At 39.8% G+C, this 26,794-nt stretch overlaps 1 protein-coding gene across 1 annotated transcript in view; it reads left to right on the top strand.

The window, feature by feature from the left end:
- Nucleotides 1-26,794, top strand: part of NME7 (NME/NM23 family member 7) — a 210,938-nt gene that overhangs the window by 137,297 nt on the left and 46,847 nt on the right. The window contains exon 11 of the mRNA XM_004589161.4: nucleotides 20,075-20,182. Coding sequence (XP_004589218.3) covers nucleotides 20,075-20,182 — 108 coding nt within the window. The remainder of the gene's footprint in view (nucleotides 1-20,074; nucleotides 20,183-26,794) is intronic.

The raw sequence follows: 26,794 nt of genomic DNA, 5'->3' as shown, positions 1-26,794 counted from the left end.
AGAAAGAGAAAGAAAGAAAAAGAAAGAAAGAAAGAAAAGAAAGAAAAAGAAGATAAATGAAAGGCAGAATGCAGAAGAATGATGGGGTAGGGGATTGGAGGAAGAGAAAGAGGAAGTCTGCCTTTCACACCTGTAGTTGGTCTGTATGATTCAACATCTCCTGGCAGGCATACAGGCAGTTTCTGATAAGGTGATCAAATTTGATGAACTCTGTGAGGTCACACAGAAGGTCAAAGAAAATCCTGCCCTTTTCCTAAATTGCCTCATGGAGACCCTAATTAAATATACCAAACTTGGGCCCAGAGGCGTGGCCTAGCGGCTAAAGTCCTCGCCTTGAACGCTCCAGGATCCCATGTGGGCCCCGCTTCCCATCCAGCTCCCTGCTTGTGGCCTGGGAAAGCAGTCGAGGACGGCCCAAGGCTTTGGGACCCTGCACCCACATGGGAGACCCGGAAGAGGTTCCTGGTTCCTGGCATCAGATTGGCACAGCACCGACCGTTGCGGCTCACTTGGGGAGTGAATCATCGGATGGAAGATCTTCCTCTCTGTCTCTCCTCTCTGTATATCCGGATTTCCAGTAATAATAAAATCTTAAAAAAAATATATACCAAACTTGACCCCAAGTCTCTCCCGGGGGCCACGGTACTGACCTCCCATGTTATCACACAGTCAGCCTCCAATATCTGAGAAAACCTAAGCGGACTGAGGATGGTCCTCAAACACCCATCCGGGACCTAGTAAAAATGACCTTCCAATGGTCTGTTCACCCGGCGCCTGCTTCAATTGTGGAAAAGAGGGCCACTGGGCTAAATCCTGCCTGAACCTGTGCCCACCTTCATGGCCATGTCCAGCCTGAAAGCAGCAGGGACTCTGGAAAAGTGACTGCCCTGTGGCCGGTTCGGCCCCAGCGCCTCAACACTGTACAGCCCCATCCCGTGAGCTTTTAGGACTGGCCGATGATGTTTAGAGGTGCCTGGGCTCAGGGTCTCACCGGACCCTCACTGAACTCAGAGTAACACATCATAATCTATTGACACAACTCCAAATCAATACATAGTTAGCTCAGTCATTTATGCTTTAGTAGTTGTTGTGCGTGAAGGTCCTATTCTCAAAGAACTCTGCTTGTGCCATTTACAGTGGCTTCATGTTGCTTAGAATACCCTATTGGGTTTACTTTTGGGGGGAGCAGGTATCAGCTTCTAAAGTACTGCCATTTTCTTATTGAACACTCTTATTAGTTTTTTAATTTTTAATGTGATTTGATAGGCAGCGTGACAGAAAATGACAGTGTTTCCATCCGTTTGTTTACTCCCAAATGGCCACAGCAGTTGTTAGCCTGAACTCAATCGATGTCCTCCGTGTAGGTGGCAGAAACCCCGTTATTTGGGCCATCACTACTGCCTCCCAGGGTTCGTGCTAGGAGAAGATCGAATAAAGGGCAAAGACAGGAATTCAACCCATGTACTCAGAAGTGGGATGCGGGCATCTTGACCTGTGTGTTAACTACTAGACAGAGAATCCTCCCTTGCCTATTTTATTGTTTGTGTTAACACATGAACTCCATATTGGAAAGGATTTTTGTTCATTCATGGATTCAGAAGAGTGTCTTGTGCATAATCATTACTCACCATATGTTTTTGAGAGAATTTCAGTCAAGGAAAGTATTGCCATAAATGTCAACTCCCCCTCTCAAGTCCTAAGGTGATTGCTGTAGCCAGTCGCTGGTCCAGCAGCTGGATACCCATGTGCTCTGATCATCAGGGTCCTCAAGGTAGGTTTTCTGGGGTCCCTCTCAAAGGTGAGGAGAATACGGCTAAAGAGACTTTGTAGAAAGTGTATAAAAGCAATTCAGTTCCTCATGAAACTGTCACCATGGAATGTGAGCTCTTTGAAGACACTTCAGTACCCTTTTGAATTTACACTTTTCCAGCTGTTCCCTCGCTCTCCAGAGTTTCACTGTAGCTTTGCCTGCTCTCAGTCTTTACACTTGCGATGGCTAAGGACTGGTCCCCTTTCAACTCTCACCTCTACCTTCTCGTCTCGGGCCTGTATCCATGGGAGTCACCTGAGCCCTGCACGGACTGAAGAACTGTGGTCACTGTTTTCTTGTACAATGTACCCTTTAAAACTGTTTTCTTTCTCTCTATGTCTAATTTTAGCATTTAACTGGCTTTTATTTCCCCATTCCTTAACAGACTTATTGCCCCATTCCATGACTCCTTTTAACATCCCTATCGCTAACATTTATTTTGATATTTTTCTTTAAAAAGCAGAGTTACAGAAAGAAGGAGAGCCAGACAGAGACCTCTTCCATCTGTTGATTCAATCCCCAAATACCCACAAAGGCCAGAGCTGAGCCGATCCGAAGATAGGAGTCAGGAGCTTCTTCAGGGTCTCCCCCGTGGGTGCACACTCAGCGACTTGCTTTCCCAGGCCGTAAGCAGGGAGCTGGACTGAAAGTGGAACAGCTGGAACTCAAACCAGTATCCACAAGAGATGCCGTGTGTTGGACAGTTGGGTTAACCGACTATGCTATGACACAAGCTCAATTTCTCTATTTCTTAGATCAGCCTCCTTTGGTCTCACTATTTTTAGTATGTTAATTGAAGGATTCTCTCGGAAAGTTTACCTTTTAGTCCCTTTTTATTTCATTCATTTCCCCTTTTTACTTACATTGGTTTTTTTCAAAAAGATAGTTTCGTGAAAGATTTCATTATTTAACATTTTTGCCTTTTCTTTCCATTTTCTTTGTATCCATAAAGCAGGTTCCTTGTTCTGAATATCTTATCAAATAATTATATTTCAACCAGTCATGTTTACCTCACAGTCAGCAAGAGGGACCCAAGTTCCCCGAAACCTTGCACACTGGGGCGGAGGTGGAGCCACCAGCTGGAGCCCCAAACACTTCCAAAGGGACTCCAAACCCCAGGAGGCTGGGACAACACGTGCCAGCTCGCTCTGCCTGATGCACCCGTGCTGCTTGTCAGTTTCAAATGTCAGCCCCCTGCGGCATTGCCCCCAGACAGTAGGCTTTGTGTCAAGAGGGAGGGAAAATATTTTTAAACCTTTTTTTGTGAGACCCTGGGAAATGACCATTTTTGACACAAAAGAAGCCTGACACTCTACAAGGCCATCGATAGGGAAAAGCCGTGGACCCCAGTGCCAGGTTTGAGTCCAGGATCAGTTACAGCTGGTGCGAATACTACTGAGCCAGGGTGTTCTCAGGATGTTGCTCACAAGGCATTTTATTTATATCTCAGTGAGACAGTCCTAGCACTTGCAAGGCCAAAGAGAAGGATTTAGGGGACCCAAATGTAACAATGCACATACGGGCTCTCCTTTCACAGCTGTAATTAGGGTTGTGTTCATGCATCAAAAACAGTAACCCTTACTGCTATATAGTAAGTAGAAAAGGCTCCTTTTGAAAGCACTGATTGGAAAAAAATGTAATACTTGCAATAGGATAGGCTATTCATATTATACAATCCGTACTTTCCAAAAGAATTTCTTTCAGGCATGCTTTAAAGAGAAGCTTCTCAACATATGAGATGAGACGTAAATGTGTAGCACATATATTGTAAAAAAGGAAACTGGAATGTGTGTTTGGGGGAAATGTAGATTGCAGAATAGAGTGTAGAATGAGGCAGTGGATCTCTGACAGCTCCTCACACCATTCTCTCTGCAAGCTTTGCTCCCCCACCAGTATGTTGTTTTCGTGTTACCATAGTTAAGTAGTGAAGTAGGTTTCTCACACAGTGATCCTATTCAGAGCTCTAGGTGTGTGAAATCTACAAAACTGTTAGAAACACATCTGTAGAAAGCATGGTAGAGTATTCAGCATTCCGTTTTTTTTTTCTTATTTCCCACGTGTCTTTCCTTTAAGATAACATTAGCTATCCTTACCTTGAGTGAATTTTACATTCCTTCAAAGTCTTCTATACATTGTCATCACCTCTCATCCTGTGGTTAGCATATACAGCTTGTACCATTTACTTTTCTATGTATGTCCCTGCCTTTGTGATCTATAAACTAGTTAGAGAACCCACATTATACCATTTTAGTATCTCCCATAGCAAAAAAAAGAGGGGGGAGGAGGAATGTTCTAGTGCAGTGTTTATCAAGCTTCCATGTACCTAGGGATTAGCCGGGGGAGGAGGATCTTGCTGAATTCCATATCGTGATTCATCTGGTCTAAAGTGAGACCTGGAACGCTTCGTTTATGAGAGATATGATGCAGCTGGTCCATGGACCATGCTTTAGGTGAGAAGTACCTAGTAACCTTTCAACAGATGTTTGCTGATACCGTTGTTTGTTTCCAAAAAAAAAAAAATTATTAAGTGCTTTATTCTGTGCAGGATGTGAACATCACTTAGAAGTAAGCAGCTCCCTCCAGCGAGTCCCAGGTCTGGGTTCTTATGTTAGATTTCCACAAAGAACTCCACAGCCCCAACTCCTGACTCACCACTCTCCACCTCCTGTGATATTGTGCTGAGGCTGCACCGTTGTTTGTAAAACCTTTCTCCCACTTTCAGTTGGAGCAGGTCCCAGGATTAGGGAGACACCAGGTGTCCTATATAGCTAGGTTGTTAGTGGTGCTGATCTTGCTGGACCCTGTTGGCCGTTAGGTCTGGGTGCCACACGGACGTATTTTGACTGGTACGATGCCACAGTCGGTATTATTTTCCTGTGGGACCAGTGCAATCCACTGAACTCAGTGAGTTCTCATGAGCTCAGCACATGCGCAGTTCACTTTTGTCCCCTGCAGTCCTAGTGTTGATTTTGTTTTGTTTTGTGGCTTTTCATATCTAGTAACATGTTATTTAACTTCATGGCATTGTAAATTTATATTTTTCTTTCTGTTGTTGATTTTGTATTATGACATTTCATTTGAGGGGATGTACGGTAGCTGTGAAATGGAGACTAACATAACCAGATGTGAGGATACAATGTAGTATGCATTTCTACTTCCAGACAAAGATAGACTTACAATGAAACTGTTTACTATATCTTGACAATAGGATGCTGGACTCTCTGCCATTGTCCATTCCCGCAATGATGGACATATGACTGTGTATGAAGAACTATACTTTAGTAATGGTATAGGGGAATTAGCTGGGGGGGTGGATTGGGGCTGGGATAAGGGAAATGCCAGGAGCCTATGGAACTGTATCATAAAATGATAATAATAATAATAAAATGTAAAATGTAAAAAAAAAGAAGCAGAGATTTAAGTCAAGTCCTTGTAAATTGCTGAGGGTGTTGGATGTCTTTTTTTTTTCCTGATTTTTCGCTCTGATCAATAGAAACAAACTCTAGCGTATTTATCTTGATAAATGCCAGACAGGATGAGAGTATATATTATCAACTTCTTTTTCTGGGTTCACTAGATTCAGTGTCAAAAGACTCCCTGAAACACATCTCTAGTCACTTTAGTTGTTTGGTCCTTGCCTCTCTCTTGCAACCTCTTGCTCAGTATATCTGTTCTTAAAAAGTGGATACACTTTCCCCAGTAAGCTCTAAATTGTACAAGTATCATGTTTCCATGTCAAGAATTCTACACACTTACTTTTGGCTTCACCTTTCACAGGTTCAGCTATCCAAAGTCAACTATAGTCCAGAAACAAATTTAAAATTGGAGAAAGAAAGTACAGCGTTCTTTTAAAAAAAAGGGAAAAGAAAAGAATGGGGAGGGGATTTATTTACTTACTCAAAAGGCAGGGAGACAAAGAAGAAAGGTAGATCTTCCTTCCACTGGTTCACTCCCCAAATAGCCATCACAGCTAAGGCTGGGCCAGGCTGCAGCCAGGAGCCAGGAACATCAGCTGATTCTCCCACGTGAGTGGCAGAGACCTAAGTACTTTACCATCACCTACTGCCCTCCAAGGCACATTGACAGTGAAACTGATGGCAAGTGGAACAGCCGAGATCCAGTCCAGCACTATGATATGGGATACTGCTTAAGTACTGCACTGCAACACTAGCCCCTACTTCCGAGCTTTAATGAGATTTATTATGTTATATTGTTACAGCTGTTCCATTGCATTAGTATTAAACTCTTCCTGTGCCTAATTTATAAATTTTTTCAAAGGTATTCAGTATAGGGAAAAGTAGTACATTCCTTTCATTTTTGTATCATCCATTGTTTCAGGCAACCATTGGGAGTCTTGCAACATGTCTGCCAAGAACAAGCAGTTACCCATTGCCTTTTACATTGGAGCTTCAAAGTGAGGAAATAAATGTTAACAATAAGCCGTGACTTTTAGTCTCCAGGCTTTAGTGCAACCAAACGCAGTCCAGGATTCCCCATGAAAGACAAAAACTCAGTTTCTTGAGCAGTCCCGAGGTCTGCGTTAGCAGAAGCCTGGAGTCAGGAGCCGGAGCTGGAGTTCCAACGCAGCCAGTCCTCTTATCCACCAAGGGGATTCCACTCATTTCTCTGGTTTAATAAAGAATTCACCAGTTTTCTCCTTGTGAAATGCACCATGGCTTAGTTGATGCCATTCTACCTAACCTATACTTTTTTGATATTTTCTCTCCCTCCAGGCTCTCATTTCTCTACTTCAAGTCAATTCTTTACAAGTGAAATGAGGCAAATTAAAATAAAACATCTTTGCTGAGAAGTAAAATGAAACATTTTAAAGTATATTTTTATTATTTTCTTCCTAGTTACAGAAGTAACTATGTATTATCTCATGATCTCCCCAAAAGCAGCATTAAGAAAAATTATGGGAAAAAGCCGACAATACCAAAATTTCAAAATTGTAGTTGTTTTGTCTGCTTCCCAGAATTATTATACACACTTTGGTCTTATACTATTTTTAAATGTATATTATTTGAAAATTAAGATCATAATTATAATTTTGTAGCATCCTCATGATTATTATGTTATGATTTCTTCTAATGTCACTAAATATATTTGTGTAACATGGCTATTAACAGACATATCATGTCCCACCACAGACATTGGTTAACATTTCTTCAGCAATATTTTTCTAACTTTTATGTAAAAGGATGTTCGAAAAACAAGGTTTACCTGTGAATTTAGAAGTTTTTTTCCTATTGCCTTAGATTCAGGTTCTAGAGGTAAATTACTTGGTGGGTGGATAAACAATGTTAATTAATCATTTATTTTGTCTTGCCCTTTATAAAATGGCACTTTAATAGATTTCTGCTTAAATGGTTTCAGGGTTTCTCTTGAAAAATGTTTTCTGTGAAGAGGAAGATTTATGTTCGTTCCTGCTGTGCATTTATATACAAAGCAGTTGCTTACGATTTGGGTCACTAATTAACCTGAATCGATCATAAATTATAGGCATTGCAGTGAGCAGCATTAATCAACTTGACTTACCATGTACACTGTTGTAGTTCTATCATGATCTTGTCACATTTGAGACATTAGATTGTACAAACAAGACAAAAAAGCAACTCATACATGAATTCTAATTAAGAGTGAATGACTGTTTACCAAAGCAAGTGTTTGTCTTTTTTTTCCTCTTGTGCAAATAATTTTATTTGTAAACATGCAATTCTGAGTCAAACAAATAAAGAAGGATACACGAACAGACACTCACATGGGATGCCGGCACCTGCGGACGGAGGAATAGCCAGTGAGCCACCGATTAATTACATGTCATGGTGTAAAGTCTTGTATCCTTTTTTTTTTTTTTAACAGGAAGCAGGGACACATTGTGACATAGCATTCAGACTTCGCCAGAATTAAATTAGATGGGTAACCGTATTCAAGAACTAGATAAATAACTCTGGGCAAGTGTTATGCTGCAAATTAAGCCACTGCTTGGGATACCTGCATCCCGAATTAGAGCAACAGGTTCAAGTTCTACCTATGCTGTGTGTGGTAGTGCTTCCTATTGACGCACCCGGAAGGCAGCAGGTGATGGCCATGTGTTTGTGCCCCTGCCTCCCATTTCAGAGACTTGAAAGTTCCTGGTTCCTGCCATTGCTGTTGTGGGTGACTGGGAAATGAATCAGCAGGTGGAAGATCTTTTTTCCCTCTCTTTCTCTCTGCCTCTCAGCACCTCACTGTCACGCTCCCCTTCAAATAAGTAAATACTTCTTTACCAAAAAGTAAAATGCGCACACAGTTCAGCATTTCCTGATACTTAGGAAAAAATTCCTTCAAGAACCTCCAGACATCATGGGATTTAGCACTTGCTTTCTTCAGTAACAGGCAATTCCTGAGGAGTTTCTTAGCCCCTTGATGGAGACTTATGGCACTCTCCAGTTTGTAACAATTATAGAAGAAGTCAGAATGACCTGATCCCACTACTGGGGCAGCTTGGGAATCAGGTCCCTATAATGATGGGTTTGTTCTGTTTCCCATAAATACCTCACTGTGCATCATGTCCTGATTTCAGTTTCCTGCTAATGCACATACTGGGAGGCACCAGGTCATGGGATCGGCTCATTGGAACCCTGCCGCCCTGCTGGGAACCCTACATTTTTTAATTCTGGATGTCTGGCTTTGGCCTGGTCCACTCTTGGATGTTGTAGGATTTGGGGGAAAGAAAACCAGCATATAGGTTTACCAGAGAATTCGCTCATTTGAGCTTCTGGTGCACCACACCGCCCCTCCACATCTCTTGCTTCCAAATAAATAAAATAAATGAACATTGTTTTATAAGTGAAATACCTATAGGAAGATTTAGTCCAATGCAGTCATCATGTATTGAAGTGCCTCCATTTGTGAACGCTGGGATGCTTAGGTAAATAAGGCACAATCCCTTTTCCCAGAAGACTTACCAACTTTAGAAAAAGATGTTCATGAATCGGTTTCTGGGGGCGTAGTAACTGTTAAAACACTTTCACTGAAATAAGCAGTTTGAGCATTCAGAATACAGCAGAAAGCGAAATACATGCTGTCCTTGTTTTTAAAACCAACAAGATAACATTAGCTCTGCAAATCACTGTGCTCAGTACCCTTTGTAATCCAGAGTTCTTCACTACCATTGAGAAAATTGATGGAGTTAATTTCACAGAGTTAAGGTCTTGGAGTTAATACATTTTTGTAAGACAGTTTCATGATTCAGAGAAGAACAGAAAAACACAGAAGAAATTGCACGAGTGCAGCATGGTGAGATGTGAAATGTTCGTTCCCTTTCCATCTCGTTATGTTTACCAAGACTTTGGGATATCACAGCACCCCGTACAAAGCTTGTGGCAAATATGAAGCTCCTCTTTCTTCTTTTTAGTCTGAGTGCTTGAACTAAGTTTGTTTCTACTTCACCAGTCTTTTTCAATTTTAATATTTTCTTTTTAACACATTTTTGAAAGATTTATTTTTATTGGAAAATCAGATGTACAGAGAGGAGGAGAGACAGAGAGGAAGATCTTCCATCTGATGATTCACTCCCCAAGTGGCTGCAATGGCCAGAGCTGAGCCGAGCTGAAGCCAGGAGCATGGCACCTCTTGGTCTCCAACACAGCTGCAGGGTCCCAAGGCTTTGGGCTGTCATCAGCTGCCTTCCCAGGCCACAAACAGGGAGCTGAATGGGAAGTGGAGCTGCCAGGATTAGAACTGACACCCATATGGGATCCCGGTGCATTCAAGGCAAAGATTTTAGCTGCTAGGTCACCGCACTGGGCCCTGTTTTTTTTTTTTTTTTTTTTTGAAAGTTGTTCATTAAACATAACCGGCTATTTATTTACCTAGCTGTCTTCCTATGAGACTGAATCCTTAGAATAAAAATTCCACCAGATTCATTTTTGTTTCCTTCTCTCTGACAATAATACTTCACATATTATAATATAAATAAATACTTATTGACTAAGTGGAGGGACAGATTATGAAATGAGATGAACAAATTAAGTAGTGACCCCTTGGTCGTGAGGATTGAACAAAATAGAACTAGCCCATTACTGTGTAGGCTGAACATTTGGGAAAACCGTGAAGGGCACAAAGACCCAAGCAGGGGAAACTGAGCAGCTGTGTGACACAGATAGTAAAAGACAGCAGTTTTATTTGTGACACTGCTTTAATAAGAGACAGAATCCACATGACGTGGTAACAGACTGGTTAATGGGACAAGGAGGGTTGTCCTTATGGTGACTCAGAAGCATTTGGCCAAGAGCATTCATTCATAATTTGTTTGGATGTGGTGCCATTCAGGAAGAAAGGAAATCTGATAGGAAGATATGTGGAAAGGAGAGATAGGGATGTTGTTTTTGCCAAGCTGAATATAAGAATCACATAGGATGACCAAGTAAAGTTGGTGAAAAAGTTCTATTTTCCAGCTTGGAGCTTAGGAAGAAGGACTGGGCAAAAGCTAGCAATTCAGTGCTACTCTGAAGAGAAGTGATAGTGGCAAATGAGATTGCCCAGGAGAACCAGAAGAGAGAATTCAGAAGAGGCGTGGAGTGGAAATGGAAGCCCGCAGAGTCTATCAGGGGGAGAACCTTGATTCGGGTGTATGAGGGCTGAGTAAAGAGAGAGCGTCAGGAATAAGGAGATGGTCCATGCTAAATGCTGAAGACAAGTCACAAATGACGAGAACCTATGGACAATTAGAAGATTGTTTCCTTGGCTACAGCATCAGAACATGCTCCAGTGTTTGAGCCCCAGATGCCCATGTGGGAGACCTGCATGGAATTCAGGATCCTGGCTTCAGTCTGACCAAGTTCATAGTCATGATTGCCATTATATATATATATATATATATATATATATATATATCTGTGTGTGTGTTTCTTTAACACTATCTTTCAAATTAATCTTTAAAAAAAAAGACTAAATGTAAGTGGGGCTTATGACTTTTACAAAGGTGGGCGGGAAGAATTGGACCAATACCTTAAGTTATCTTTATGTACCTTGTGGTACAGTGTGTTAAGTTGCCTTTTGGGATAACGGCATCCAAACCTGACTGCTGTTTCTAGTCCTGGCTATTCTGAACTTCAGATCCAGCTTCCTGCTCCCACACCTGGCAAAGCAGCAGATGATGGCCAAGATGATGGCCGCTGCCACCCACCTGAGATACCCAGATTGAGACCCTAAGTCCTGGCTTTGGCCAGGCCTAACCCATTTCTCTCTGTCTCTGCCACCCGCATCTCTCTGCCTTTCAAATAAAATACATAACAAAAAAAATCTTAGAAAATATAGTGACTTTTTAAATGATAGCAAAGATAGCCATTTTTAGGATGCAGGGAGGATGATACTGCAAAGAGAAAAGTCTCACTTGTCTTTCTTAGCAGTGGCATCAGCAAGAGGTGGACCTTTGGTCAATTGTGCTTCCATATCTCATTTGGAACATCCGTATCTTTAAAAAATAGTTTGTTTTTTTTTTTTAATTGGAAAGTCAGATGCACAAAGAGGAGGAGAGACAGAGAGAAAGGTCTTCTATCTGTTGATTCACTCCTCAAGCGGCGAAAAGGCCAGAGCTGTGCCAATCCAAAGCCAGGAGCCAGTAGCTTCCTCCAGGTCTCCTACATGGGTGCAGGGTCCCAAGGCTTTGGGCCATCATTGACTGATTTCCCAGGCACAAGCAGGGAGCTGGATGGGAAGCAGAGCCACCAGAACATGAACTGGCGCCCATCTGGGATCCCAGCGCATTCAAGGCGAGGACTTTAGCCAGTAGGCTACTGCACCAGACCCCCCCCCAAAATTTATTTTTATTGTAAATTCAGATGTACAGAGAGGAGCAGAGACAGAGTGAAAGATCTTCTATCCACTAATTGTTTCCCCAGGTGGCCACTATGGCCAGAACTGAGCTGGTCTGAAGCCAGGAACCTCCCCTGGGTCTTCCAAGCGGGTGCAGGGTCCTAAGGCTTTGGGCCGTCCTCTACTGCTTTCCCAGGCCACAAGCATGGAGCTGGAAGGGAAGTTGGGCTGCCAGGACATGAACCAGCGTCCACGAGGGATCTCAGCACATGCAAGTCTAGGGTTTTAGTCATTGGCTACAGCACCAGGCCCTGGATCGTCCATGTCTTAGCAACGGTGGAAAACCTGTCTGGGGCATGTACTTACTGGGTTTCTCAAATCTGAAGAGGATAAAATCAAGAGTTGAAGGAGTTCCTCTTTAGAATGTACTAATCCCAAAAGAACAAATGTTCTTTCTAATATAAGGCAGCCTTCATGCAAACTGTAAGATCAATAACCCTTTCCATACTGTTTTTGCTGCAATCCATGGGTATTATGATGATGATGATGATGATGATGATGATGATCTCTACATAGTTGATTAGAGTGCAAAGGGTCAATGGTTACAGGGATGTGGGTAAGACCATTGTTCCCACCTTCTCTTTTTGCAGCCCGTGTGTTTTAATGTGTTTGATCTCATTTTCATTTCTTCCAAATAGTCTCTCTTGTCGAATTCATCACTGACTCATAGATCACATGGTGGCACCATTTTGTCAAAGAAGCTTTTGTGTTTTCTTATCTTCACCCATGTGTTGGTTATTCAGTGGCGCGTTTTTTCGACTGCGTGGTGCTGTGAATATTTTGTTTGTTTTAACTTCGTACCTGTTGTTGATTTTGTTTTGTGGCTTCTCATTTAAGGGAATGTATAGTGATAGCATAATAGAGACTATCACACTCAGATCTGAAGATACGATGCAGCATGCATCCCTACATCCAAATCAAAGATCAACTCCCAATGAAACTGTTGGGCATATCTAGACAATGGGATGCCTTACTGTCTGCCATTGTCTGTACCAGCAGTGTTGGGGCACACGTAAATAACAGACTGATGGAATTAGGACTCCTTATGAAGGACTATATTATTGTAATAATACGGGGGAAATTAGTAGCAAGGTGGGAATTCAGAATTTGATTTTCTCCTAAGAAAGGAAGTATAAATGGGTTTAGGATGGGAAGAGGTATGATCTAACTAATGTTTGATAAATTTCTCTCTGACTTTTTTTGTGAACAATGTATATACTTGGAGCAATGAAAACTAGGAGACTATTAGACTAATAAGATTAAAAATTGAGAAAAACCAACATTCTAGGGAAGAGAATTTGGTGGCAGAGTAAAAACAGAAATATTATAGACTAACGTGAGCTAATTTTAGCACTGTATTGGCAGAACTTGGCAATGAATTGGGTACTGCAAGTGCCGAAGAAGGATCCCAGTTATTTTGTGATTTTGTTCCTTTAGTGAAGTTTTGAATGTTGAGCTGTAAGTTGAGTTGTTGATAGAGGAGGTGTTTCATTAGGGCAGGATCGACCAGGCAAAATCGTTCTACTGGGGAGAGAGATGAACAATGCTGTTCAAGTTTCTTAGTAGTAAGAAGAATGTACCACAAAGATTCAACCTCCTGTTACAAAGTTTTTACAAAAAATAGAAAAGAAATGGAAAAATATTTACCAAAAAGTTATGTCATTTCCTCTTACACTAATCTTTATGTTCTTATACTTTACTTACATAAATGAATCTTTTAATTTTGGCCACAGTATGAGGTAATTTATGTGAAAGCTGTATAAAGGCATGTGCCCCACTCAAAAAAAAAAAAAAAGAGGAGGAGGATGCAGAGATTATAATTTTATATTTTAAAAGAACACCTATGCCACATGAAACTTCCTTCTTATTTGAGCCAGTGCCTCTTATGGACTGGAGTAGCAAATAGCCAGGCAGTCACGACTGTGACACGCTGTTTGTGGAAACCTAGTAGAAGATCAAGATGTAGTTGTGTGAGTGTTTTACCTGAAATAACGTTTAATCATGACCCTCTTCAGCTTCTATACATTTATATTACATTAATTACATTAAATTTTACCTAATGAAAAGTGAGATGAGACTAATAAGTAAGCAGTTGAGCTTAACCCCGCAGGGCTACAATCTAGATCCTGTGCACAGATCCCAGAAGGATCCTTAGGTTTCGTAGGAGGTGGTTTCTGGATCTCTTCCTTGCCTTCTTCTTCTATGTCCAGTGCTTTCACCGTGATCCAGTGTCTCAATAGTAAATTGCTTTATCTGCTAGGAATATAAAACAGCAGCAGTTGCCTTAGTTAATACCAAGCTGCATGGTAAGAGGAAAAGTTCTGTGAGGGTTTTGCTATTTTTAAAGTGCCAATGGAGGCACAAAGATGATTCAGCATGTACTGTTCAATATTCTAGCGCATTTCTGAAGAGTACCAGGATGGTTAGCAGCATGAATGTTTGTATCTTGTTTATGCAGCGATTTTATTGGTCTTTGCTATTAGGTTTTATTGTCATTGTTGCCTGTGGAATGACAGCAATGATGAGAACACATTTTAAAGTTCTTTTCACAGCTGTTTTCAGATTCTTAGACCTGGAGTTATGCCACTTCATCTTCTACTATTTGGGTACTTACTTATATCACTGATAACATGGTTATCCTACAGTTTAGATTTCCTGGTATTAGGAATTATCCCCAAATTAGTCTAGTAACTGAGTGATTATCCACCATATGGTACTTGTATTCTGTAGTTGATTACAAACTTCTCTGGAATTATCCACTATGTGGTACTTACATTCTGTAGTTGATTACAAAATTCTCTGTAATTAGCAAATTTCACAAATATCTTTACAATTCATTTCTTAAATGATGTGTCATTTGCATTGCTAGATACATGGCTGCATCGCAAAAAATGCAGTCAGGTGCTACTGTGGAAATTGCTTGTTCTTTGCCCGTAGGTTATCATTCCCATGGACCTTATTATTCAGTTAACAATAACATTCTAAAGAATGCACACAACTGTAGAATTAGTGCACTTTCTGTTCTTTGTTTTCAGTGTTTTGCTAACCACCATTCATTTGGTGTATTTTTCCATGTCTTTGATATAGAGGTCATTCTGTAAGCCAGAATTCTTCCTCCCTCTGCAGGATTACCTGAGCAGAATTGTTAGTGTTAGTGATAAGCTGTGAAGTAAGCAAGCAGTTGACTTAATGAGGTTGAGCAGACAAGGTTGTGCAGGAGGCTGACGAGGCCAGGAATATGGAGGGATTTGAAAGACTGCTGCTCCCCCAGTTGCAAACAAACATTACTCTTGAAAGAATCCGGTTTTCTCAGTATGATCTGTCATTTATAATACTGCAATTGTCTTTGTTTAAGGTTTACTTATTTGCTTGTAAGGCACAGTGACGGGGGAAAAGATAGAGATGTTTCATCTACTGATATAATCTACTATTTATAAATGCTGCAGTATTCCATTTTACTTTTTTTAAGATGTATCTGTTTATTTGTACGGTAAATGACAGAGGGAGAAAAGTAGAGATGTTTCATCTTCTGATTCACTTGAAATGGACAAGGCTGAAACCAAGTGCCCAGGACCCCAGCAGGGCACAAGTACGTGGGCCGTAATATTCTGTTCTGATGGGATCAGACGTGGTATAGCCGGCACTGGAGCCCAGGCTCTGATCAGGATTTCAAGTGACAGGTTAACCTTCTGTTCTACAGTGCCAGCCTCTGCAGTAGCTTTTTACAAATTATCTACTGTATTAAATGAAGGAGAATGTTGATTTTGTGTGTGTGTTACCTGTATGTATCTGAGAATTTATGTTTCTGTTCCTTTAAGGAAAGGATCTGCTCCTGATGGTAAGACATTCTTCACCACAGGCTCTAAGGGACAGGAAGAACATGACTCTGTTAGGAATGATTAGGGGAAAAAAAATCTATCAAGAATAAGAGAATGATCCATATAGAATTCTGCTGTTAGTATTTCACATTCCCTTTTAGAGTTTTTAAATGTTTAGTGTTTGTGCTTTTTTTGCTTGTATAAATATCTGATGTTTTACAGTAACCAAACTGAAACTAAAATCAGCATCTCGGTACCTTTTTCAATTTTGGTTTTTCATGGCATCTTTTTAAAAGGATCCAAAATGAAAGCCTCCATTTTCAATGCAGCTGTGAAGAAAACACTCGTTTCATCTCGTGCTGATTCATCCTTATCATTTAACTGAACTGAACATTTCATACCCCTAAAACGCCTCGTATTTTCTGAGGTTTATCTATACATTTTTGTCTAAATGTCTTATTACTTGAGAATGAGATCTTTGCTTTTAGTCTAAAACTCTTGAGAGATGTTTGTTAAAAGATATTTGATCTCGGATACAAATGCTCCTTTTATGTGGGAGAATTATCCTAATTTCTTTTCATTCTCAGGTTATAATAATAAATAGCCAATGCTGAGCTTTGCCATGTGCCAACCATTGCTCTAAAAAACTTTCATAGGTACTTTAATCTTCACAGTAGCATTGTATTGAGGCCTGCTTTGGTCCTTATTTTGCACGTGAGAACACCAAGCAGGCACAGAAAGGTTAAGGAACATGGCATGAACTCAGAGCTGCTAAGTCGCAGAGGTGGCACTCCAACCCTGAGGGTCTTGTCAGACTTGGCTCTTGGTTACTCTTCCATTCCGTTGTCCAGTTTTTGTCAGTCAACAAATGCCACATGTCTTGTGTGGTATTTGTGTCAATATAATACAGAATATTAGGGAAATCTTGCATTATGGTAAGAGGTTGACAATGTAATGTGAAAATAGGCACATAAAATCTGTGTAATTTGCAAGTCATATATAACAGGAGCATGAGTTCCTGGATAAGGAAGATTTCTCTCATTGGGAGGAAGTCAGTTGGATTCAAAGAATAAATGATGTTTTCATTGGGACCTTAGCATTCCAAGGCAGGTGTGAATGAAGCAGGTTTTAAACAAGCATGGGATACCACTCTAAGGAGTTTCAGCATCTGGCAGTAGGCAATTAATGAGCCTTCTGAGACTTGAGCAAGTGAGTAGCATGCCGTATTAACATTTGAGGAAGAAAATGATGCTCTCTCTGAATTACAGATAGTATAAAACATTTGAATATACTGAGAATGTTATTAAGGTAAGGTTGCATCAGGATAACAGATGACCCTATGTGCCCCTCATCCCCTTACTTTTCAGCCCGTATAGGAAGTGACAGGAGATCAATTTTACTTTGTGTTATTTTAAAAGCAAATGTTCAATGCTTCTAGTAAGCAAGTGGCTATTACTAACAGACTATGAACAAGGAAAGCACTAATACAGCTGGTAGTTAGGATTACATGGTGACATAAACGGGATGCCCGCTTCAGAAGGATGGAGGACTGTGAAAGGGCATTAGGAAATAGGGATGCAGGGCCAATAGCAGGTGGTTAGCTTGGAGCCTCAAGAACAGCAGAGTATCAGCCCTTATGCTTCCTTACTGTGAGCAGAGGCCATTTATTCCTGTGGCCGCAGCCTAAGGCAATGAATGTGGGACTTTTGCTAATGAAGTAAACTATAGTGGGGGTAGCTACTTTCACCCAGGAAAAGTAAGAAAACCACCTGCCCACCCCGTGTGAAAGAAAAGCAACCAGAATATTCTATGCTCTAATCATCATGCCCCTGGCAGCTATTACAGGTGAATAGAGATGCCAAAAAGGAAGATAATGAAGTCCAGGAACTGGCAATTATTTGAAGTTAACCACTACTACAGACATGGAATTCAATACTAAGAACCAAACTCAAAACAGAGCTAACAAAGACTCTTTAAAGAGACAATTTCAAAAGGACCTCACAGAATATTGAATACCTGAAAACAAAAGTGTCAGTTTTAAAAGCTCAAGACACAATTTTTGAAGCTAATAAACGAGCAGAATTTCCACATAAACTCAAATTCAAAAATAATTTGTAGAGTGGCAAATCAAATGGAGGAAATCTATACAGGTGTAACACAAACAGATAATTAGATGGAAGATACAAAATATAAAGGGAAGCTAGAGCCAAAAGTGTGAACTTCCTTTATATGGAGCAAGTCAAAGAAAAGGTGAAAAATGGAGGAGGGAAAGCTGAGTAATTGCAAATCTTCGGACGTGGAGCAGAATGACTAATAAATGACCAACGTGGAAACTTCCAGAAAGAAAAATTAATTACCTAAAAAGAATGGTAATCAGATCACATTACTATAGGGTGCCATAGTTGTCATATAGAATATGTATAATATATGAGAATACTTCAAAAAACTCATGTAAAATTTTTTTAGAAGTTAAGGTTATTTTGCTGCTCCAAAATTCTGATGTTCAGGTGTAACTTATATATATGTATAACATTTCCCAAGCCTCTTTTAAGAACACCTCACATACATAGATTCCAAATTTTCTATGTGTGTGTATCAATGGTAGATGGTGTGGCGGGTCGCGTGGATTCCCTTCTGCTGCATAGATTGAACCACTAGCTTCCTGTCTGCCTTTTGGACTGGGTTGTTCATTCCCCAGCTGCTGACAGTGTGGGCAGCAGACAGTGATTCACTAAGCCCTTCCCAGGAATTACCCCTGCTGAAGAAAGTCACCTTTCCCAAGGTCATGTCCCCTTCCTTGCAATGATTCATATCCCGTAATTTTAGGTGACCCCTTTACTTCGACTCAAGAAGAGGCTGATACGTCACTGTGCACCTCCCCCGCCCCGCACTCTCCAGCATGGCTGAGGTCACTGGGAGGGGGCTGCCCTGCAGGTCTCACTCTCCCTCTTCTGTTTCTCTTACTTGCCACTCCCCAGTCAACCCCCTGCACGAAGACCTTCATCCCACAGTTGGTTTCTGAGGGATTGAAACTTGTGACAATCGGCTTGCTCAGACATGTTTGGAACGTTTAACTCCAGTTGACTCCATTAAGATACCAAAAAAGTCTCAACAAATTTCTGCAAAGAAAAACCAAACAGACCACATAGTCTAACCACAGTACATTCTGATTGGATGTTCACTAAAACCTCACTAACTGCCAATTTTATATTTATATCCAGCACATTGTGTTATAAATATACAGGCACACACAGAGCTCATCAAACTTCAACTGATGTGCAGGTAGCAGACACATGAAGGTAATATTTTCATGATTGTGACCACAGACAAAATTTGAGAGAGAATAGCTTTAAAATGGTTTACCCCATCTCAGTCATTTGTCAGTAATTTTTTTCCTAACCTAAAGTGATAGAAAAAACAGTAAGCATTCACCTTTCATAGTTTTTATAAAGTACATCTTATTTTACAAAATGTCGGACTTGTGCCATGTAAGTGGAGTCAGTATTTGACAATCAATGCATAATCTTGGAAAGTTATGGGAAGTGAAAGTAATGAATAATCAGTTCATCTTTCTTTTCTTGTTTATGAAAGTGTTTTTAAATAAAAATATATGTATAGAAGCAATTGGAAGACAACTTGGAAAATAAAATTTGACTAATTAGAGTGGATATTTTAAAAATATGAAACCTCAGATATGAAGATTGCCCAGTGTCCTTGCTCTATAGACTTTCATAGTTTTTTACGATTTTTAAATACAAAAAGAGGTGATCCACTTTGCACATTAGTCTTTTAATCTGTTGCCCTTTTTTCCCAACGTTCCTGCCCTTAACCTGAGCTAAAACTGGTTATTTTCAAGCTCCATAACCACCTGTCCTCCAATCGCCAACAACCTAAATTTCAAGTGTCCAGTCTCTCCACTTTGTATTTGCTGAAACACGCTCATCTGAATGATCATCACATCCCTTTAGTAACTCCAGTTTTTTGTTCTGCCTGTTTGTTGTCTCAGCTCTGTCCTCTTGGTCCTCAAATTCAGTTTATTCAATTTAGATAGTTTCATCCTTCATAATGGTCATGTCTTTGCCCCTGTACTTCGTTTGATAGGAGCTGCGTCCTCTCTTTAAATTCAGTGCTGATCCCACCAGGGTTTCCCTCCAAAGGTGAAGTAAAACCAAGCTGGAATAGTTGTAATATCTCTTGAAAATATTTTGAAACCAGTATCAAGTTGCTTCATTTTAAGTCAAGGTTTTGGAATCTGTACTATCTATAAAACACAAAAGATTTACAATAATAAACCAGGTTGTTATTTTGTGAGATTTGCATAATGTATTGAAATAAAATAATGTAATTATTGTCTACCTTCTAACATAATTAACCATAGACTGACTTTATAGTGAGTCACAAAAAAAAATCCTCATGAAAAAGCAGAAATATTTCACTGTTCAAAATTTTACTATATTCATGCTCTTTCCAGGAAAAAATCTCCTTCATTGTATAATATGTATTGCACAAATCAAATAACTCATGTGCTTCATACAGCTGGTATTTTTATTAATTACATGACTAACTTTATATGTGTATTTCACAGGAAATTGCCCGGCATTTACGTCCTGACACCCTTAGAGCAATCTTCGGTAAAACTAAGATCCAGAATGCCGTTCACTGTACTGACCTGCCAGAGGATGGCGTATTAGAGGTAAGATAAAGAAGCGTACACATCCCACTTGTATGTCATCAATAATCATGGTAATTCTAGTATGCCAGAAATATTTGAATATTCTTGGAATTGATGACTTTGGTCTGCAACTTTAAAAGACCAAATTGTAGAATGTGGTAAACAACCAGGTTATTTTCAAAGAATTAAGATACTGTTTATGATGGTTTAAAAATTCTTCTAGAAATAAAAAGCTATGTTAATTAAATCATACAAAGCTTATTTTTGATTTGGATGACAATGCTATTACTGGAAGCTTCCCGTTAATTAAAATATTCCAGTGAAATTAAGAAATCTAGTACATAGTGGGATACCATTGAAAGCAGTGGCTGACATTTATTGGCACTTTCTACGTGCCAGCTTTTGCCGGGAAGAGTGCTTTGTGTACATTTGTTTTAGTTGCCACAGTATTCCTAATAGTAGAGTATTACATCTGGCTGTTCAGGAAAATGAAACTGAGTCACAGAGAGGTTAAGAAATTCTTTTAAGTCAAACAGCTAATAATAGAGCCATAGCTTGCCTTCCCATTAGTTATCATAAGAAGCAGTGAAAGAAAAATATAAATGAAATTGGATCTGGATTGGACCTGAAGAGATATTTCTAGGTTAAAAGTGAAAAAAAAATACTGGAAGAAGAGTTGATTTATTTGACTTCTCAATTTTCAGATTGGTGCATTGTCAAAAAATGAAATACGATTAAAAGACAAGTGAAAAATTCAAATGATTATAGGATAAATGACAGGCAATTATTGACGTCTTTAATACATATTTTTGCTTTGTGTGATGAAATATATTAGTATTCGTATAAATTTCTATCTTCAAAGTCATACGTGGAAAAGCCTTCCCGATATTTTGTTTGTATTGACTTTCTTAATTGAGATGTTCAGTCCGTCTGAAATTTATTTCACATGAGGTCTGAAGTGTGAATGTAGCCAGCTGTTGTTACAACATTGTTGATGAAATCCATCCTATTCTCATTGTCCCTTTTCACTTATTCAATACATCTATACATCTGTGCATGTTTCTAAACTTTTGATTTTATTCTATTGACCTACAACAAAATATAATTTTTGTAGATATAGCTTATTTATAGTTAACAAAATTTTTCTTCATTTGTGTCTTAAGTTTATTCTTCCGTATGGAGTTTACTAAGTTTTACCAAGTTCTTTCTTTACCGTACTCTTGAAAGATGCAAATGGGACCTTGACTGATATTACAATATGTTTATACATTAATTTCAAGATGCTGTGCCTAAAACAGTGAGTCTTTCCAATTCTGAACGAATATATATATGTATGCATTTGAATTTGTTTTTTCCAAGTAGTTAGATAAATGTTTTCATGTGAGTCTTAGACAAAGTCTATTACATTTTTTTCCATCAGCTTGTGTTTCTGTTGCTATGGAAGTTGAGATCATTGGTGTCATGAAAGTGTTCTGCTAAAATCCAAAATGTTAGTCTACTAAAATTGTTTTTTTTCTTTTTTTATTATTATTTTTTAATTTATTCATTAATTATATTGTATTATGTGACATAGTTTCATAGGCACTGGGATTCTCCCCACCCCTCCCCAAACCCTCCCCCCCTGGTGGATTCCTCCACCTTGTTGCATAACCTCAGTTCAAGTTCAGTTGAGATTCCCTCATTGCAAGCAATGAGGGAGTCTACTAAAATTGTATATTTATGCTGTGCATCTTGACATAAAATCTGAACATACTTGCAATCTATAGACATCTAAAAAGCTTTATTTTTTAATCACCAAGGGTTTATTTTAAAATTTAAAAAATTCTACAAATATTTCCTTCACTTTCTGATAATTTAGGACCCATAAGCTAGGTTTGTCTAGACTCTTACCCAGTGAATGCAAATATTATTAACTATGAGTTTAGGACCCATTATAAATCTTATCCCAGGTATGCCTGTGATAATTATTGCTTGCTGTTTACTTTTACTAAATGATTAAAATCTTTCTGATCTGACTGCAGTAGATTTTTCATTTTAAATTAATGTTTGTGTAGTTTAGAAAATTAATCAAAAGCCAGAAGTTGGAACTCCAACAGCCTGCTGTCTGATGGCTGAGTGACTCGTACTTGATGTCACCTTGGATAAACCACTCCAAGTGCTTCACTTCTCGTTTCCACAGAAGGACTTAAGGAATGCGGATATAACCAGTCTTGTGTTAGTAAGGGGTTGGTTGGCTTTAAAGGTAAAATATTATAAAAAATAAAGAACAAAATAGTTATCTATCTGTAGGTCTCCAAGAGACACAAACTCTGATCAGGAAAGCAATTGTCTTAAGACCTGCTGTTCATTAAAGCAGTACCACCTAGACAGACTAAAACAAATGTATTGCCCACTCCTAGTGCTTTTTGAAAGACACCTGTAGTTAGACAAGATGTGAGTATTAGCGATATAAACCAAATCAGTCATAGGCAATCTACAAGTATCATACCCTAATTATATGTCAAAAAGAAACCAGGGAAGCACAGCACCTCTTCTGAGTCTTGTCCTGATATAATATTTATTTGGTTTTGATTATTGGTGTAGCATGTAGAGCTCGAAATGCATGGTTTCAATTTATGTTTTTCATCTATTATTTCATTGTTGTGTTTTTATGGAAAAGAGTTATAGAGCATGTTTATTTGCAGTTGTTCTGATAAGATTTCAAACTCAAATAAGGCATTTCCTCTGTCCTCAGAGAGCTCATAGTATGAGCGAGAGGTCAGAGATCTTGACATAAATATAGAAAATTGATTTCTTTGGACAGTGTTAATTTCTTTAAGTTAAAGGAATAAATTCCTTTATTTATTGAAATCATAGGAATCCATACAATATCATATTTATAGTATGAGAATTATTTAGCTGATAATGTTGCCTGATTCCCTGAATCATTAATTTTAACTGATAAAGAAAGCATCGGTGGGGTACTGTTTGGCTTGAATAGTAATCAAAAAAACACTTGTTTCCTACAAATGATAACTGGGTTTTTTTATCTTAGGAGGTTTCTTCCAGCGGGGCAGGAACAGGGTGGAGGTGGTGGAGAGAAAAAGGGAAAAGGAGGGGGAAGGGAGGCGGGAAGGAGAAGAGAGAGAAGAGAAAGAGAACCGCACCTGGGGGCCCCTTTTGTCTGCAAGGTGTGGGGAGCAGGGATTGGGAGGGATTGAAGGCAGGCCCCAGGGGATTGGTGCCTGCAGGTGAATGCCTAGGGATGATTGGTGAGTGGGTGAGGTTGGGGAAGGAGCAGAAGGGGGGTGGGATTCTCAGGTGGAATGCCAGGTTACATCTAATTGGTGGATGGCTGGACTGGCACGAATTCCATAAGCTGTGAGGATGAAATGGCACTGGGTCCAGGGTGGGATATTCAAATAACTCCTTACATTCCTCCCTTTTGTTATATATAAAGGAAGTGGGGCATTGTTCTCTCTGACTTCTTGGAGCTGTTTTTCAGTGGTTGCAGCCTGGTGGGAGGAATGGGAGATGGAGAGACACTTCTAGTCCTGCAAAAGAAACTGGCTAATGGTTTGATTTAAAAAAAAATTTTTACATTTCAGTGGATGGGAATGGAGGGAAGAGTTATTAAGAGTCCTTTTGAAAAGCTGGCTTGAGTTGATTTCCTCTTAGCCAGGCCTTCTTGTACTCGATTCTTCATTACTACTAAATGGTCAGTATAGACAGGGTAGCTTCACCAGGAACCAGAGACCCTGACTACCTATCATCCTATCTAACTCCTCACATTTCCAAACAGAGGAGTGAACAGGGATAAAGGGACGATGACTGCTCTAGCTTCTTCGAGCTGAAAGGGGGCGTTGTTGAGTAACTGCAGGAGTAGGGGGTTCTAGAGGTTCCTGGTAGAAGGTAGAAGTCATCAGGTGTCTAAAATACTGCCTGGCACTTGAAGGTTTCTCTTTGTTGAAGTCTAGATAACAAAACATATCATAATTATAATTTTTCCCAACCTAGCAGGTCATGAGTTCAGTTAGAAACCCAGTTGGAATACTTGGGCTTTCAAGCATAGATATAAAAGAATTGTCAGGTTTAAAACTTTGTCAGAGTAAACAGGTTAGTTTAAAACAATGGACTAGATTTATATCAGTTTAAGTTAACTACTTCAAATCCCCAATTTTGAAACATACCCAGTGAATGCAGTGGAACACATGAAACCTTTTGGGTTGTATGAAATTGTTATCTGAAACAGTGAAAGGATTAGTGTGTGGCATCAGAATATAAACCCATCACAGGACAGGTAAATGCAAGCTGACATCTTAACTAACCTTAACAATTATTGCATTTGAAGTTTGAAACTACTATAGTAACTTTGAATCTAGCTAGGAAGCATGCGAGTGCTAAATTTTTCTAAACAATTATACTTTACTAATCATTGTAAGCCTTAAGAGTTTCAGGAAGACATTTACCCTAGAACATAAAGCACAGCACTTAAAACATTCTGTTAAAAGACCTACTAGTCACATTGTAGATGGCACAAGATTTAAACTAGCTTTCATTTATAATAACCCAGCAGTTTATAGTATTCCAACAAGATTTTCCAGAACTTTATACACTTTAAGGCAGAGACAAGCAATCTACTAATTGATAGCCTAACAAGTCATGTACTGGCAATTGAAGAACATAAGAATCTTAAGTAGATGAGCTAAGAAATCCCAAATAACTTGGCAAACCATGAGCAATACATCAAATCTGCTTTAGAGCAGTGAGGGTATCCTACCTCAGTGAAGTCTAGCAAAAACTGAAGAGGGAGATGGCAAACATGTCTATCAGGAGCGTGGTCATTGATGCAGGCTGAACAGTTACAGACTAAATAACTTTTCCCTAGAAAAGCTTCTTTTCTGAACTTCTAGTTAGTCTGTCACCTAAGCTAATCTGGGGCTCCTGAGAGACCCTGATGGTCACTGTAAGAGAGGGAAGAAGCCAAAGCTAGCTAGCACAGAGAAGGCAGTGTCCAGACAGAAACTTAGTTTTCCCTTCCACTATGAGAACCACCCGGGGCTCTTGGGTGCTGTTCCGAGGTCACTGAAGTCTGTGGATGACCTTGAGCCTGTGCAGGTTCTTGGGCTGCTTCCTGTCCCATGTGGGAGATCCAATGGGAAATGACTGACCTGAAGTACCTGGCCCTCGGGGGGCAGTCATATCTCCAATGACCTCCTTGGTAGTTGGGATACGGCCCTGGATGTCCTTTCTGATGATCCTTGGTGAAGTGTCCATTGCTTCTGCAATGAAGAGCACTTGGGAGGCCTCCGGGGGTCTCACTGGAACCAGGAGCACACACCTCTCTCATCCTGCTCTGCCATGGGATCCCCTCCTGGTCTCTGAGGTAAAAGACCATGGTGACCCCTTTAAGAGGATATCAGGGCACTTTCAGGTCCCATTTGTAAGTTTCTAAAGCTCTGTCCTAATGTCCAAAGCAGTCAAGAATCTGCTATCTATACATCACCTGTTCTTCTCTACACAGAATCTAATGGAATATACTCAAAGTCATTCCTCAAGCATTTTAAGAAGCTGGAGGATTTCTCTGCGGTCCTAATCTCAAGGATTTATTTAAATCAAAATTAAAGGATTTAGCTTACCAATTCTCATCTATGAACATTCTCATCTCTAAGTCAATTAGAATAAGCTACATAGCTTGCCACATAAACATGTTCATCTGTATCAAGTCACACACATTACAAAACAGCTTTTGCAGCAGCTTTTGAAAAAACAAGTTTAAAGTTTTAGAATTTGTTCCTTTTTTTGTCAAGCACTGCTCTAGGTATACACAAGTGATATTACATCAACAATTTTTGCATATTACAACCTCACAATGTGCTTTGCATGATCTAAATTATCCCAAATGACAATCCTATCCAAATTATTATAAATGACACTTATATTATCTAAATTTTGTCTCAGTCTTTGAGAGTTCCAGGGATCCGCTGGAAATCCCAAGGTCTGGAGACTTGGTTTAGAACTGAAGAATTTAGAAGTCTAAATGAATTAAAAATCTCAGAAACTGGGAGAGCAAGTTAAGCCAAGGCTTAAAACAGAAAAAAGGTTTTAAGCAGGAAATCTTTGCTACCCAATGAGGAGAGCAAATAGAGACCTTCACACAGAGGGGGATGGAAGGGAGAGAAAAGGCAAGATGGCAGACAGAGGGATAGGGTAGGGACTGACTGCAGATGGAGGATAAGATGGGAGTTTGTTAGAAAGATGACATTAGAGATAGGAAAGCACGTGGCGCCAGAGCCCTGGAAGAGGGCACTGGGGTTTCCTACTTCATGGCTAGAAAACTGTGGAAAAGACAGAAAGCTGAGAGTGAAGAGAGAATGAGCCTTCCCCCCGTCCCCATTTTTCGGAATGCACATAGTAGTCAGCTAGATTCTGGAGGGTGTCCGGATCCGAAGTGCCATTAACTGGCCACTTGGAGGAGTTAGCTAGGGAATACTGGGGCCAATCCACATTACAAAAGTATATTAGTGTTCTACGTTTTAGGTAATGAGCCAATTCAAGGGTTTCTTAATTTGCTAGATGAAAGCCCAAGGGGTTGTTGGGAGGAACTGGCGATGAAAAAATAGCTCCCATGATTACGACTCAGGACTGATTACC

This window comes from Ochotona princeps, chromosome 2, assembly GCF_030435755.1.
Source record: "Ochotona princeps isolate mOchPri1 chromosome 2, mOchPri1.hap1, whole genome shotgun sequence".
NCBI classification, from domain to species: domain Eukaryota; kingdom Metazoa; phylum Chordata; class Mammalia; order Lagomorpha; family Ochotonidae; genus Ochotona; species Ochotona princeps.
Note: the sequence above shows the minus strand (reverse complement) of the source record. Positions and strands in the feature narration are given on the sequence as shown.